Genomic DNA, 17111 nt, shown 5'->3' with positions numbered 1-17111 from the left:
CCCCCCCCCCCCCCCCCCTACTCTGTGATCTGTCACCTATCCTCTCCCAGTATGACAGCATGGTCACCATACACATTCATACACAAATGCATATGTGCGCGCACACACACACACACACACACACACACACACACACACACACACACACACACACACACACACACACACACACCATTCAGCCCCAACTGTCCTCCACCAAAATAGCTGACACAGAATAATGAGCTCCTGACACCCAAAATGATATCGATAACACTTGGAAAAATGGCAACGGCGCTGCTAAAAAGACACAGCAGTAAGTGGGGGGAGTGAGAAGACGAGGAGAGGGAGGGAAGACTGGGGAGATGAGGGCCATTAGCTGCCAACACAATATAACTACCACTTAGCCTAACTAGCAGGCAATGCGGCAAACTGCCAAATGACTTCTTTTACAAGTGTTCTGGTGACATGTGGATGCTTGTTTGGCTGCTAACGCGAAGAAATGTGGGGAGCGTTACAGTACAATTTCAATTTTAGAATCCACCGTCAACAAACAAACAAGGGCCATCGTAAGTGAGATCATAAACAACTCTAATAGAAATAAATGTTCCTTTGAAGCATTCCTTATTATGAGCCTATCTGATTATACATTTTGATAATGTGCCGTTTCCTTAATTCCAAGAGATACAGTAAACCTGGCAATCACATCAAAAGGTGTCCTTAAATGTTTTATCAAAATGTAATCAATGGCCAGGAATAAAGTACCAGCTCTAAACTGTGCAACTAAAGCTCCTAGAGCCCTCCATGCAGAGTCAAGAAAGGACCTTTTTCCAACCTCATACGTCATCCATCCATCAAGAGAAATTGAGTACTTATATGCAACATATTCTAAAGGGACCGAGACAAAACTGTTATTTTTGTGTAGGTCAGACTCAGCCAGTTAACTGATACCATCCGTGTATATAAAATACCCTATTTAATGCCTATTGGCGTCCGTAATGTGTAGAGATAAATCATTCACAGACGAGAAAAAGAGTTGGAGAGGAGAGGAGATGACCTTGTTTTTCTCCAAAAGATATATTGAACCAGTCAGTAATCATATCATTGATCTCAACACAAGCAACCGGGCGACTATACAAGGGCTGGATTGCTTTAGAAAATCTACCATTCACCCCCGCTTCCATGAATTTAAAGGCGAGCAAATCTCTTTAAATCCAGTCAAAAGTCTTTTGAAAGTCAACAAAACATGAGAAAGTGGATTTGAATTTCTCGCTCTAATAATAGTTGGTGTTGAATAGGCACGATCGATGCAGGCTCGTTTCTTTTATTTGTTATTAATGGGCCATGCTGACAAAATTTGACCATCTTCAAATCATGTCTTGGAAAGATACAAGAGGATCTAAAAGATGATGAGATTTGAAAGGTTCATATGTAATACCTTTTATTTTGGATGCCGTCTTCAGTTTTGCTTCGACTACAGAGCTTATAAATTCTTCTTTAGTACCATTTCAATTAAGAAATGTATCTGGGCCCATGACCACCTCCAACGTCAAATAAAAACATCATCAAAGTCAGGTGAAGTATGTTTTTCTTAAATTAAATCTGCAAAGTCTGTCTTCAATTTTTCAAGCACTAGCTATTTTTTGTTTTCACCGTTTGACCGTTATTTATGTCCAGAACTGTTGGGGGTGGTTGCTCTTCTGAACCGTCTCTTATGGAACCGTATATACTCTTATAGTTTGCCTGTATTTTTGCCCAATTCTTCTTTTATCATTCCAAAGTTCTTGTTTGTATGTCCCCTCACACATATCTATTTTCAACAATCCAACGCTCTTATTCTCAAATTAAAAACAAGAAGTTCTTGGACTCCCTATAATACGCAGGTGAAATGAAGGGAGAGATATGACCTCTTTGGACGATGTTAAGCTTAAGCTGATGAAAGGACAATCACATGTTCGGCTGCCACCTGTGATTGTATTACCGCTTTGATCATAAACACAGTCCATGAAGAGTACGATGGGAAACAACCTTAACCAAGCAACAATTTCAGGCTGAAAGAAACAAAGACGGGAGGGAAAATTGTTATTTACACAACAGAGATTGCGGCGGTAGATGTCCCTCTCAAAATGTCACAATGGACGGGAGAAAATGAATGTGCACCAGCAGGTCAAATGTCTCTTAATATACCAATGAAAATGGTGTTTGCTTGCTGGATTCTGGACGCATCTTCTTCATAACTGGAAAAAGACCGCCACCTCGTGTTCACTACTAGGTACTACGCTCATACCACCACCAGGAGTATTTCATAGTTACTAGTACAAGTGTACCAGGATGGAAAGAGGAGGAGGTTTTTTGTGAAATTACAAATAATAGGAAGAGTGAGAGAGTGCTGGATGCTGAGCTTCATACCTGTTTTTGCTGGTGCTGGCAGTCGGGGCGATGTCTGGAGTCAGGACATACAGGCTGTTGTTCTTGGGCAGGTGTAAACTTCTCATCACCGTCTGATTACACACGCACAGAGATACAACTTCAAAATAGTTCCATTCACAAGGAAGTACTTATAGCTGTGGAGATAATGATTTCTTAAGGAAATATACTTGTGCTCACTTCATCAGAATGTACACTTCATTCATCTCCTGATGATTATATCTGTTTGCAAGACTAATGTTGGCACGCTGGCCGTGACGACCACAGAGGCTTCATGTGAACATGCTCTTATCGGATGTTTTGGATAACAGCATTAAAACAATGTCATGTATGCTATGTTCTAATCCTTGCGACTACAACTTGAAATGAAATTGTTGAGATCAAGACACAGAACACAAAGTAAAACTGCTAAAACAAAAGTAAGAAAAGATAAGCTCATATCACCAGTGCTTTTTTCCCCCTTTTCATTGTGTTTTCTTCACTTGCCGGTTTGTGACCAACATGTATAGGGTCTGTTAACTCACACTATCGGATACATCTCCACTCTTCCATCCCTTCAGCTGCATTTTGGACACTGGAATCCCAAGATCTGCCTCGAGGATTTTTTTGATTTCTCCTGTAAATTAGATGTATGCCGCGGAAAATGTATATTAATGCGCAAAGAGGCAGTTTGATATGTTGAGGATTGTACACAATACTTATATCGGTGTGTGTGTGTGTGTGTGTGTGTGTGTGGTGCTCACCGACTGTGCTGCCTTCCTCCAGTACCAGCTCTATAGTGCGCTGCCGGTACTCCACCCTGAAGTTGAGCATCCGGGGCTGGTGCTCTACGATGTGTCGGGAGGCGGGGTTGACGGGGCAAAAAGCTGAAGTCGAGGACGATGCAGGAGAGGAGGATGAAGACGAAGAGGAGGGGGGAGGAACTGCACCTCCTGCTGCCGCGTCAGCTGCTTCTGATTGGTTAGGAGGTCCGAACATGGTGGACTGGCTCGCCTCACTGGAAAAGTTACTGCACAGAGGTGACAAGGTTAGTAATGGTGTCGAAGACTGACCGCTAAGTTCATATCCGATGGTCTTTCATGCAAGATCAGGACGGAAAACAGTGGACGAAAGAAACCATCAAAACATACCAGAAGCTATCAGACATAAATATCTCCATCTGTGGCAGCCCCAAACGTATCTTTGTCCTTGTTTATACCATGGACTGTAGAAAAGAAGTGGACGTCACACATTGGTTTGTGGACGGACGTTTTATAGCCTTGAGTTTGGATTTTGGGCTGGTGCCATCTTGGTTTTAGGCCGTAATACAACCAGACGCTGAAAAACACATTTTTTAGCTCAACCTAAGACGAAAACACAGACAACTCCCAGACCGGACAACGTTGTGGTAGCGACCTGTCAATCATAAGCTAGCCTTGCTCTAAAGCATACCCTGCTTTATCGTTTATTTTACTCTAAATAAGACCATAATGTGCGAAATAAATATCGTGTTCTATTGAAGAAGACTTGAAATGAGCGATTCAGACCATAAACTCATCTTTAAAATGTTTACCGAGTAATAAATCAAATCAGAAGTAGCATCATTTTCTAATAGACTTATATACAATCAGACTTTCAGAAAACGGCTTTCCCACCCATCCTCCCTTACAATATCTGCTTACTCTCTTTAATGCTTTTCTCTTTGTTGCTTGCTCAGTGTATGACCCATGTTTCACACCAACACAGTAAATAATGTCTTTTTGTGTCCTGTCCATGAACAACTTGTGCCCTTTGTTCCGTGTAAGCAGCAACTGTGTCCCAAGAACAGAGTGCCAGACTCGGGCTTTCTAACAAAGGCTGCATTTTATCTGGCCAACCACATTCGCTGTCCTGAGGCGTAGGTCGACTGTCAACGGCCACAAAACATCCATGTACAGAATAGAGAAATGAACCCGGCCAGATGTTAGCACATTATAACGGGCTCCTCCACAAGCCACCTCAGTAACAAACAAAGCAATTATATGAAGATCCAAATCTTTTCTCAACTTATAATTGGACAAGTAGAATAGCTTCTAAAAGAAAGTAAGCGGGTATTTACTAATTGTATCCTGAAATATTGGTCTGTTCTGAGATTTCAGATGTTTTACTTTTTCAAGTGTGGATGGATTCGTCTGATGTAAACCCTGCGTACGAGTTAATGGATGTGAAAAGACAAGTTCATCCCACTTTGTGACATGAGAGCATGTTAAACCACCTAAATGCTGGAAACTGGCTGTAAAAATACACCAGGGAAATCATACTACGAGAACATGTAAACACGTGGAATATGTATGGATATGGCAGTATTTGCACAACTACCATCTCATATCTAGAATCTAATATGTATTGTGGGGAAATAGATACAGATGATACACGAGTGAGACTGATATTTTACTCCATGAAACAAAAAGAAAAACAAGAGAGATCCTGCCAAGAGGATTCTTACACTTCTTGAAAGCATCTGAGAAAAAAGAAGAAGAAAAGAAAAGTAAAACCTAAACTTGGCACAGTAACACTGAAGGCCGGTAAATTGTCCATTGTTGTCGTTTGGGGGAAGATGGAGATGGCGCTGTTCTCCTGTGTAGTCCAGCAGGTGTCCCAAAGCAGACAGACCTGGTGAGCCCTGCACCCGTGGACAGACTGTGAACCAGTGAAGCATTTTAACAGAGGAATTAAGGTTTTTATCAAGTCCTACCAGGAAATCACTTTTGGTGGCCTGAGGAATTTTGGATGCTGATTAACAAAGCAAAGCTTCTGATAATTCCCAACCTGCTTACGAAAGAGGACACAAGGGAGGAAGGAAATGCATTTTAGATGGGAGCGTTGGCGTAGCCTCCAACTGGCTCCAGCTCAGGTCACGTCATCAGAGTCTGTTTACTGGGCAACGCCAGCCTACGGAAACCAGTGCCAGCCACTTAGTAAATGTGCTGGCTGCTGGTTGCACTGCCAGCCAGCCTCCATTCACAGCAATGTGTGTGCCCTTGAGAAGGACTGGCAATATTCTCATGGCCCAAGGGCCTGAACCACACCGGACTATATGCATGCATGCATGCATGCGCACACAATTGTGTACACAAAATGAAGCGGTTTAACCGAACATCTCCAGTCTGAGAGGGTTCAGATCAGCCCAGTGCATTCAAGAGTGTAAACTAACCGCTGAGGGAAAATGAAAGAAATCTTTTATATTAGTAACTGTGTGCAACTACACTCTGGCAGGAACTTTCCTCTCAGTTTCAGCCTTTTATATTATTCCTCTGCCCAAACTCAGTAGCATCTAAGTTGGTGTAATTTGCTGGATATGAATGATGTGTTTTGATCATGGAAGTGGTGATGGAGTAAATGTATTCTCATCAGTGGTGTACAAACTATACCCACTGTAATCATGGCTGAACCCAAGCTCAGGGAAACATGGAATTACATTTCCTGCTAATGCATTTAGGCTTTGGTTTCACATTTCCTGCATTGTTTGAAAGTTGTTGCATGCTAATCTACATCGTAGATGCACGCCAAGTGCCATAGGCGCATATTCCTCAGTGACGCGTACCATTCATATTTCCGTGGCATTGTCATGATCATCAATCATTCTGGTGAGACAACAGAAGGAACCACAGTGCATGATGTGCAATGATATGCATGATCAGGTAGCCTGTGTTCAGTGTTGTACGGTGAAGTAATACACTTCCTCTGATTTAGAATAAATGTGTGGCATCATGGTTATTATTACCTTTGTAAAATCCCATTCTCCTGTGGTATCACTCCATTGATGGCTGCCTGTAATGAAAATGGAGGTAAATTAAACAACATTATAATGCCATTTTCAACCCGTTCCATCTTTAAATTAGTAAAGTGCAGGATGACAAACATGGAATAACAGCTAATACACAAGGAGCATGTTTCAAAGATGTTTCAAAGAGCATATGTTTCTATGCAGGTATCTTGACAGTAGCTAAGAGAACTGCACTCCATTTCCAAACTTAACAATGAGTAAGTAAATACATTTGGTATTTGTATGTGTATGCCAAGACACAACTCTGTAAATTGTAGGATAAAAATGTACATGTGTTTCTTTAGAGGGGGGGGGGGTGCTTCATGTCATTCAGAACACCGTATGAACAAGACCAGGACTACTTTATGTTCTACCTTTGCAACACACTTTGTCAAAGAGAATGACAAAAGTTGACAGATTGCCTGCAAAGGTGACTGATTTGAACAGCTAGCCAGACCATGTAACCAGGCAAAATGTTCTATATTTTGGTTGACACTCTAACATGTTTGTTAGATTTGCTGTCCGCAGAAGTTTCAGACAAAACCGAACAAAATGTGACCGAGAACGACGGGATATTCAAACAGGGTGTCTGGTCAGAACAAAGAGAGCTCAAAGGACAAACACGACAATAAGCGCTTTGCATTGGGCCTTTGTTTGAATGGACAATTGATTGGATTTCTCTCGAACACTCACTGTTCTTCACTGCAAAAACAAGCTAAATGAAGTGAGTTGTTACGTGCTGGCATAATCACATCCCCCTATTGAACGAAGGAAATATGGAACGGCAAAAAGTTCTTAACACTAACACTGCAAAACAAACTAATAAAGTATTGGTGGATGTATCACTGGATCTTCAAAGAGATAATGCTACCAGTCCTGCTGCAAGAATTGTTCAGGGAAGGTTGAAGAAACCCAAAAGGTGGCCGGTGGAGACTTCTTGTAAACAAACTTAAGTTATGAGTCTGTTCAGTGTTTCTCCGTAAATCATATTTTATGCCTTCTTGATACTTGAATTATGTAAGAGATATGGGGAAAGCAGTTCCTTCCTCATAAAACATTTGGCTTGTTTACATCCACGTTTACTTGCAAGCAGTCTTCTTCTTCCCTATCTTTGTTCGGCGCACTGCTGCATATCTTGGCGCATTACTGCCACGGTGAGATAAACAAAGCCGGGAGACGCTCAGAAAAACAACTCCATGGTGCTAATTGAGGTCAAAAACTCTTCAGGGCACCTCGAAGCTTTTATTAAATGAATGGTGCAGACACTCAATCACAGTCAGCTTTTTCTTTGTTTTGAGGAAAGAATATCCTCGAGTTTCTCAACCCTTTGACATTAGTCCTTTGTTTCTTTATTTTCTGTTATTGACGACGACGGCATTTGTTTTAAGTTTCAATACACTGTGGATCAGATGTCGGATCTCTTTTTTAATCTTTTGGGTATCAAAGCATGCACTGGAGATTTGAAAAGTGCCTGTAAGAAGGCTATAGTTTGCTTATTTACAGAAAAAAAGAGTGTGTAGTCCTTCATAATCCATTAATCAAAAAAAATAGAAGTTCATGGTACCATATGAAGATATAAATTGAAGTAAACACAAATGCAATCAGATGTTATTCCCTGTTAGAGTGTCGTGCCAGGAGTTCATCAGTGAACTACAATGAGAATTCAGACCAAAGAAGACGACTGACGTGGGTTGGTTGAGATAGCTAACTCTAGGATAGAGTTATACTCTATACTCTAATGTGCCCTGTGTATACGGATTGAGAAGGATAGAATGTATTTAGCCATATTGTGGCAGTAATGTGACTGTTTTGTAGCATAGTGACCAGGCAGACAGGCAGCAGAGGAATGGATTGAGTGATTGAGTTACTTTTATATTGCATATTTTTTTACCTCTGGTTATCTCCCCTGAAATAAAAAAAACTCCTCCAGTTTTATGAGATAAAACATTAGCATTCAGGGTAAAAGAGCAATGGCAGTACATCTCATACTGTTTAGACTGTTATTTACTAATCATATTGATCACAAGACAAAAACTCCCTGCTCCTGGGGGGAAACAATGCTCATGAGCATCCCTTTAATGTTTATTTAACTACCCACAACCCCTGCATGCACAAGCACAGTTTTGTCACCGTTTACAAAAACTACCAGCTACTGCAGTGACATTGCAAGTCATCAGATGTACACAGGGGCAGTGAGTCCAGGCCCCACTGTCTGTCCTACCACTGCTGCTACTGCCTGCTTTGAACTCCTGCCAGCCCAGGTCTAAATATAGCCTGACCCCTTCAATATGAACTGGTCAGCAATAAAGGGCTCCGTTACTCAGACTCATCATGAGTTAATACAAACTTGGCAGAACACATTCTCTCTCACAGAGGGTGTCTCTCAACTCAACATTCACTCCCACAGTCACCACATTATGGGTGGCCAAGATGCTGCCTGCTTCACAAAACATGCTCGCGAAAAATGAAGAAAAAATTTGGCCATGTACTAATTGCACAGAATGTGTGTTTACTGGATGTTAACTGCCCTCTTGAACTTGTACTCTAGATGAAGTCGAAGTCTGTCTGGCAAAGCCTGCAGATAATGAACTTACCACTAAATCCCAGTTATTAAGCTCTAACAGAGTGATCGCCTCTGCAATGTTGTCAATTCCAGTGCAAGCCTGTGAGAAGAAAAGAAAAAGAAGAGGAATTACATGAGAGAAAAGCATTGTACAAGATTCTGCAGCAGTTTGTCTTATGAAGTACATAAAAAAAAACATTCACAATAAAACAGACGAGACAGAATGAATGTGACCTACTATGGTACCACCTGTAACAGGAACAACAGCCTCAGTTATTATAATACTGCAATATTGATCAGGAGGCACAAATTTAAATTATAGCTTTCATGATATCTTAGATTTATCTGTTTGTATTCTTCCTGATGCGTAACAAAGGCAGAATTATCTTTTGATCATTTCATTAAGGTAGCATGCCTCTGCCATCCACAGTGAAAAGATCAAAAGAAAGACAAAGCTGACAAGTACTTATGCACAATTGATGACAACAAACTGAGAATTTGAATGCCAACACAGAGTAAATATGTAAAAGTGGACAACACAGACTTTGATTCATGCAATGGCTAAGTGTTAAAATTGTAGATTGTGAATTTATGTCTCTGGCTATCTAGTTTTTGGTGTCAGCTGGCATTTATGTTGTGCGTTTGATATTCACTGTCTATTATGTAGTGCATGTTTCTTCTCATTATTAATAACTGTAGGTTGTAAGTGGAGTGGAGCACGGTGGGGCACGATGACTTGGATTGTGTAATAGCCTAACTACACAACATATATTTTGTGGCCTGTCCTCATCTGAATAGAGCAGGGAAAACGTGGACACCTGCATTGGTTAGACCTGATATTATGGTGACTGTTGTTGATTCAAAGCACGAGGCTACAATAACAAACCCACGAGAGGGACACCACCAAAGACAAGGCCCATGATGCATTTTCCAAGTGTTTTAGAAGAGGGGCATATAACCTTTTAGTATTGATGTCATTAAGCATGGAAACCAACACAACAGGATGCTATACTTGAAAGGGGAAGCATTATCTCATCATCAAAACATACCACACTACCTGCAAATAGGGCTAAAAACATGACATCTTGGAGGGACACCCTTGTCTCTGACGAGGATTTAAACCGTTGACAGGACGACTGGCTCGGTGTAAACAAGTTGGCAGTCTACGTGAGCACCGTTATCAATTTAGCTAGCCCCGATTGTCGTCATTCGTCTTAGCCAGTACATTTAAAAACCAGCGATAAAAAAACCCACTAAATATCCACCGTTTAGATCCGGGCCACCGCTATCTAGTTAGCGAGCTCGCAGGTTAAAATAATTGCCTTCAGAATCAGTTAGCAAGCTGTCAGTGAGTTAGCTCGGTGAGCTAGCCACAGAAAGCAAAGGCTCAGCTCGGGTCTGCTGTTTACGACGCCAGTCAGGTCGTTGTGTACGGTTGTTGACAGTATAGCGCGAGACAATTCAACAACGGCAAAACACACATAACTAGCTAGCGAATATAATATACGGCACAACAGAAGAGACACACCTGAAAGTCGGCCAGAATCATTTCTCTATCCATGTTGCTCTCGCCGCTTTCGGAGGCCATGGCAATGACTGGCTAAAAGCAATTCTTCTCCCACTGGCTCCCGTCGCTCTCCTCGCCTCACAGAGGAGACACTGGGTGGTAATAAAGCTCTTCACTGAGACGGGGTGACGAGGGACAGTGTGGCAAGTTGGAAATATTCAACTTGATCGGGATTCAACCGCTTCTGGGTGGAGAAGAATCTGTAAAGTAACGTTACAGTGTTCAGTTATCTCCTATCATTATTGTCATCTAGTCCATTGCTTTACGGCTGACGTAAAGTGGCTGCAGCTGCTGTAAAAACTCGAGTCGAGGACGTGAGGTCGATACTTGAAGTGAAGTTTTAAACGTGACCGTCTGTCGCCACGGAAAATACCTTAGACCATGTTTCCTTTCACTCATATCGATATGTATAGAGGTCTCGTTTCATTCTGTACTTAAACATTCAAATGAGCCTCCATAGTTACATTCAAATAATATCATTTACAAAAGCTAACTGGAAATACAGAGACTAACGCTATAGGCTACAATATATGCAATATTCTAAAAGCCTGAGTTTTCCATGTTTGTGTCATTTTTGCCTGTAGTCATTCTCATCCCTCTTTTGAGAGCCACGGACCAAATGCCACAGCTGGCCAGTATACAGTCTGGACATGATGGGTGGGTGTAGGCCTATCCAAAGACTGGTGCCCCCATCAGGTGCAGCACAAACAATACCCTAGTCTATAGATTTGCCATGAACCAGTCGCATTATGTATGTACGTAGAGCATTCTGTATTTTCAGACAAATATTAAAGTCAACTTGAGGATTGAAAATGTGCACAGACAACAAACAGGCAGGTGCAGTAGGCCTGTTGTTGAAGTGACAGGCTATACTCAAGAGAAAATACCAGTTTCCACAAATATAAATGCGTATGGCGTCACATGCCAGTTTGCCATTGACTGAACTAAACCCAGATTGATCCCTGGCATCTAAAACAAAGCGCAAGACCAACATTTGTGTCCATGCGCACCGCCACAATACGCATCATTTTGCGTACCTGCAGGTTGTTGCCGATTACACCAGAGAGCGCTCGACATGTGACCCGATTTGTCCTTATTATTCTTTTTCTCCCGGCAGTGCTATAATCCTACACAGTAACCTATATCGCACTATCTCGTTCGTAAAAGTATGTGTACTGTGTCAAAGTGCGCATGTCCCCATGCTCGCTCTACTGGCTGAAAAGTGGCGCATGAATTCAGTTTGTGAGTATACACAGTGAATCACTGGTATGAACACAGCTGACCCTCAGCTCTGTAGTCAGCCAGGCTTAGAGAGACAACATCAAGACCGGACACGAGAGGGCGGCATTGTGAAAGGGGACCGACTATATGTTGCCCATAACAGAGGATGACGCCTCTCCTGCTCTTTCACTGGAACGTATAAGTACAGATGAAGTAGGACACGGATTATATCGATATGCTACAACGCCACTGTGTTCTCTGGAATAAATCCTCTGTATCGCATCAGTGAATGCGGGCATCTTTCTGGCCAATGCTTTGTTACAGCGTCGTGATTACGCTCTTTTCAGACAGGCAGCGTCGCGCCTGTCATTTTTAGCTCCTATCCAATCACGCCATCATTTTTTTTGCTGGGTGGGTAATTCAAAATGTAGCGTCAACATCTAAAGGCAGACTTCCTCTCTCCCACAGCTCGATCCGCACTTCAAATGAACCACCATGTCAGTGATATTTTAGGAGCTTTGCTGTGGTCGGACATTAGTCTGCTGCGAATTTTGACAGACGTTCAAACGGACATCGTTGGTACGCCGGTTGATGGAGGAGCATCACGAGGTGGGTCTACTGTTGAAAATGAAAGGGATCTGGTAGTGATTTCGCGGTCTTTGGGGCAGCTCTTGCGTCCTTCTCTGTGTCTCTCAGTCCTTGCATGCTGGTTTTATACCATGATAGCAGACGAATACAGGAAAACACTTTTTACATTTTGGCAAAATCATCTGGAAAATGAGCAGGAAGTGACTTTGAATGACATCACATCTTTTTCTAACATGCGAGGATGGAACCATTTTGTAACCATTTTGTTGTTGTTCGTTATTTTTGTGTTGCATTTTCAGTGGCCGACACTGACGAATGTCTTGTGTTTTAATCTCGTTTAAAGTAAACCGTCTTTCCCCAACAACCAATCCTACAGAGTTACGATGAAATCACTGAAGTTATTATAGCTGCACGTATATGTGATATTCTATGTATAGAATAATAGCCCTTTGTTGTCTCTGTGGGTCTCTTATAGGCTGGATGGGGAGATGAGATATATATTGGATTAAATTCAGCATCTGCCCCAGATATCACCCGCTGAACACCCGAGCATACGTCAGGGCTGTGAGTAGATGGTGCTCTTACAAGCACGTGGAAAAACGACTGTTATTTCTACATCGTTTCCGTATTATTATGACCTACAATGCGTCAAAGTGAATCAAAATTGAGCATGCCAATAGAGGTGGCATAATTCATTTTCCAACATGATGCATAACTAACGTTACTTTATATTTATAAATTTTAAAGTAATTGGATGCTAATCAATTTGAATTGCAAGTTAAAACGCAGATAATACCGTTCGATGGTATATTGCCCATCTGGATACTGATTGAGTAATAACACCATTATGACATTAGTCGAATATAAGCTGTGAAAGTGGAAAGGGTATTATTACAAGTTATGTGTAAAATGCATTTCTGCAAATTCTTGGAGGCAGCTGGGTAAAAGTAGGATTATAATCCTTTACCATCGTTGTTTAGCTTGGTAGCATTGGAGAGAAGCTGACACACATTGTAATATATATAACAGCTACATATCCTACATTATATGTTTAATATATAGGGTTGAACTATTTGAGCCCCAAACATTATTTTCAATAGAAGCTACTTTATTTTAACCCATAAGAACCCAAACCCATTTTTCCTTAAAGGAAAATTATAGTGGGTATAAAACAGACTAAATGGACCACATGGAACACATTTCTGAAAGTGACAACTGTTCGCCGTGGGTTCTTAAGGGTTAACATTTTTTACAGTGTACAGGTTTAGAACTATTTGGTCTAAACGCCTTGGTGTGAGGGTGAGGGTGAGGGAGGGGCCTATAAAATATATTCAAGCTTACTTGATAGCAGAACATGTGCAAACAGCATCAGACACCTTGCTTTAGATAAGTAAAAATAAGAAAAAGATAAGATTAATCTTTTTTACAAGAATGGCTGACTCAATCTGCAATGCCTCTGCCAGTGGAGATCTACCCACAGTGTTGTTTTTGCTGGAAAATGGAGCAGATGTTAATGGCTTAAACACATACAACAGGACTGCACTGCAGGTTGGTATAAACCCCTTTCAGTTATTTTTCTGTCGTTTTAAACTTGGAAAATGTGTTCAAAAATGTGTTCATGGTCATTTTTGTAAACTGTGGTGTTACAAGCAGCTTGTTTGACTTCCTTAGCTTACTGTGCTGTTGTGCAGTATATAAGACCTAATCAGTTTATCCTCAAATATCCAGTAGACCTTGTTCAGCATTATATATAACACGAAATATAATGCTGTTATATTTGTATTTAGATAAAAACAATGTATCTAAATAGATACATTGTTTTCAAAATAAGAAATGTGTGGACAGATGGCAGACAGGAGTCTGGACTTAGTAGCCATATTTAACTTTAAATACACCAAGTGTAAATTGCAAAGTTTATCAAATTCGTTTTGAATCGTTTTCATAGTGTTACTAAATGAATTGTTTAATGTCAGATAATCATAAATGTATAGAGTAATGTGAGTAAATCTGTGTTATATTAATGGAAGAATAAGAGGTCCTTTAGTCACTATATTTCGCCATTTAATGTATATTTCCAGCACTTGATCTTGACAAAAAAGTGATCCAGATATAATAAGCCTGTTGTTGTGATGTGATAATAAAGGCAATGCATGCTAAACTTGAGGATAGAGGGTTAGAAAAGAGAAACAAAATGGTGGTCGTGATGAATATGGTGAGTGAGGGCCTGTTACACATGTCTGCTCCTGCTTGAATCTCTTGCCTAGATTTTTTTTTAATGGGCCTAGAGCAGGCCAACTATTGCCACTTCTAAGTGATCAGTTTAATACGAATAATAATTTCATTTCAACTTTATCACAGCAGTGAAGTAATTCAGTCTCCTCATCGTAATACTAAATCTGATTGAAAAGCACATTTTGTATGCTCATGCTGAAAAAAAAACGGCATCAATCTTATAGCCACATTGTTTTAAAGTACTGTTCTCTGTCTACCATATTCTATTGTAGCTTTTAATATGTTTTCTATTTTTAAATGATGTCTTGATTATTGCACTGTATTCATTGTTTATTGTTATGCACCATTCACCAAGTCAAATTCCTTTTATGTGTATGCTACGTGGCAATAAACGGTTCTGATTCTGATTGTTAATAGGCCATTGTTATTATATCTATATATTTGTTACACTCAAAAGATCCTCATCTGTTTGCTTTCCTCCTCGTTCTTTCTTTGTGCAGGTCGTGAACTTGGGCAACGCAGACGTGGTCGAGGCTCTTCTCCGGGCAGGGGCAGACCCCGACCTACGCGACCCGGACTGCAGTCTCACGGTGATGCACGACGCCGCGCGCGCGGGATACGTCGATTCTGTGCGCGTGCTGCTGGACTACAGTGCAGATACAAACGTCGTTGACAAGAAGGGTAATCTGCCGCTTCACCTGGCCGCCATGCAGGGCAATCTGGAGGCGACCCAGCTGCTGATCGGACGCACCGCAAATCCGCGCGCCCCCAACAGCGCGGGAGACACCGCCGGGCAGCTCGCGCACATTCACAAGAGGGTGAAAACTGCCAAATACATCGACGACTATTTGAGCTCAGGTGAGTGGTCTGCATTCAAATTTTTTTCAAGAAAGCTTCCTGCCCAAAGATCCAAGTCTTTCTTTTGAAAGATGTATTGTTTATTCAATCTTTAAGCTTCACAGTATAGATTTAGCATGGCATCTATAACAATGGCTGAATTTGGGAGCTTGTAAGCTGTAGCTACAAATTATTCAACATAAAGTTGTGGACTTGTTTTGGAAGTACAGAGGTGCCGTGTATGCTTTTTCGAATAAAGAATATTTCTGTTACTCAACAAAAACAATGCAGAAAACTGGGACAGTGTTTAGGCCTAATGCCTTAATGATTCAGAGACAGAACATATGTTGGTATTAACTTATTTTGATGTTATAAACCATGATAGAACCATGATTAAAACAAAAACGATTAGGCTATAGGCCGAGATTTGTGGTTGGTTTCATGATGCTCACTCGTGGAATGCTGTGCCACCACACATGCGCACACAAAACACGTACCAAACATTCAAGCATAACTTCAAGGAATGGCTTGTTGCCAATCAGGTGTGCAAGCATTGATGTACTGTCTGTCCTGCCTGCTTGTTTCATCTGTGTGTGCATTTGTCTTGATCAGTGTTGCTATTTTCCATTTTTTTGATGTGTATGTTATGTGCTTCATTGTTATATGTGCTTGTCCTGTAGGTGGGTCTGTTCTGCGTGACGCATGCTGAAACCTTTTTATGTCTGCTCTGCTTTAATGTCGGACACTTTTCTTTTGCTGTGTGTTGGTTTTGTCTATACGTTGCTGTCTGTTTCTCTATGAATTTTAATTCCGTTTCAATTTGAGATTTTGTTATTTTAGGCTGCCTTGAAACATCTGGCCGGGGACAGCAGATGGAAATTAGCCTCTCTGGCTAACTCTGGCTCACTTACAGTGCAACTGTTGATTAGTGTGCATTGTCCCTGAAAAATAAATAAATACAAATAAATAAATAAATACTTTTTGACCCATGCCCACAGCCACTTGGTTGAGACAACACTCCCATTAGTTCAATTCGTTTGAAAAAATAGTAAAGAATATATAATATAAATACCTGAGCACATTTTAGATCATGGTATAAAACGGATTTTGTCACAATTTCTTTATACAACGAGTGTTTATAAGGTTACAAAGTTCATTTATTTGTCATTTTACCACACAAGGTTGCACAGTACAATGTAAGTTGTAGCCCCTTCACGCTGCACACACATACACAAATATTTACATTAGAATAGAATAAAAGCAAATACATTGAAATAAAATAAATATATTTATAGTGGAATGAGGGTATAGTGCAAACGTGTATTAAAACCTTGCATGTGTATTATTTACAGTCATATCTCCAGCAAACTTGAAAATGTTATTCTGATAAATAAAGTTTTTTGGTTTTAAAGTGACGCCTTGTTGGCCATCACCTTTTCATTCGTACTTTGCATTCTGTAATATATAATTACACTCTATGTTTGACAGCCCCATGTATGTTCATGATGAAAGGGTAACATTAAAAACAACGAATCATTTAGCAACCTCACATTTTAAATTGTGCTTATGGCCATGCTTTCATGTTTTGATGCTTGTCAAAATAAAGGTTATCGATATGACTACACTAGTTTCAAAATACGGAAAAATATCACTTCATAGTGACAACGTGGCTTCAGCCTGCGCCACAAGGCCTGGCGTGCCGGAAAAGCAGAAGCTGCGCAGGCTGCACACAAAAGCTCCATTCAAAAACCAGTAGGCCTACCGGAATCGAAAGTGAAAGTTGTCTTCAAGTTGAGCTCAGGCGTGGTTATTATTGCAAATACTCAGAGAATGAATGTGAGTCGATGTGTCTCTGCAGTGACAAAAAACGTGTGTGTGTGTGTGTGTGTGTGTGTGTGTGTGTGTGTGTGTGTGTG

The 17111-nt window shown here is 40.9% G+C and overlaps 2 protein-coding genes across 3 annotated transcripts in view; one reads left to right on the top strand and one right to left on the bottom strand.

The window, feature by feature from the left end:
* The window catches only part of faf1 (Fas (TNFRSF6) associated factor 1), a 68613-nt gene extending 57155 nt beyond the window's left edge, over positions 1-11458 (bottom strand). Inside the window, exons 1-7 of one of the 2 annotated variants that reach the window (XM_031863890.1) lie at positions 11355-11458; positions 10279-10517; positions 8782-8850; positions 6146-6192; positions 3147-3412; positions 2928-3019; positions 2386-2477 (exon numbers count right to left, since the gene is read on the bottom strand). In XM_031863890.1, coding sequence (XP_031719750.1) covers positions 2386-2477; positions 2928-3019; positions 3147-3412; positions 6146-6192; positions 8782-8850; positions 10279-10338 — 626 coding nt within the window. In that variant the 5' untranslated portion in view covers positions 10339-10517; positions 11355-11458. Of the gene's footprint in view, positions 1-2385; positions 2478-2927; positions 3020-3146; positions 3413-6145; positions 6193-8781; positions 8851-10278; positions 10610-11354 lie in introns of those variants that run through there. The other variant, XM_031863889.1, reaches the window with a different exon arrangement.
* A 283-nt stretch (positions 11459-11741) lies between these two features.
* Positions 11742-17111, top strand: part of cdkn2c (cyclin-dependent kinase inhibitor 2C (p18, inhibits CDK4)) — a 7256-nt gene continuing 1886 nt past the window's right edge. The window contains exons 1-3 of the mRNA XM_031864334.1: positions 11742-12147; positions 12602-13674; positions 14859-15216. Coding sequence (XP_031720194.1) covers positions 13558-13674; positions 14859-15216 — 475 coding nt within the window. The 5' untranslated portion in view covers positions 11742-12147; positions 12602-13557. The remainder of the gene's footprint in view (positions 12148-12601; positions 13675-14858; positions 15217-17111) is intronic.

The sequence above is a fragment of the Anarrhichthys ocellatus genome, unplaced genomic scaffold (assembly GCF_004355925.1).
Source record: "Anarrhichthys ocellatus isolate YVR2014 unplaced genomic scaffold, GSC_Weel_1.0 scaffold30, whole genome shotgun sequence".
NCBI lineage: Eukaryota > Metazoa > Chordata > Actinopteri > Perciformes > Anarhichadidae > Anarrhichthys > Anarrhichthys ocellatus.
The sequence above is the reverse complement of the archived record's forward strand: the minus strand, read 5'-3'. Positions and strand labels throughout refer to the sequence as shown.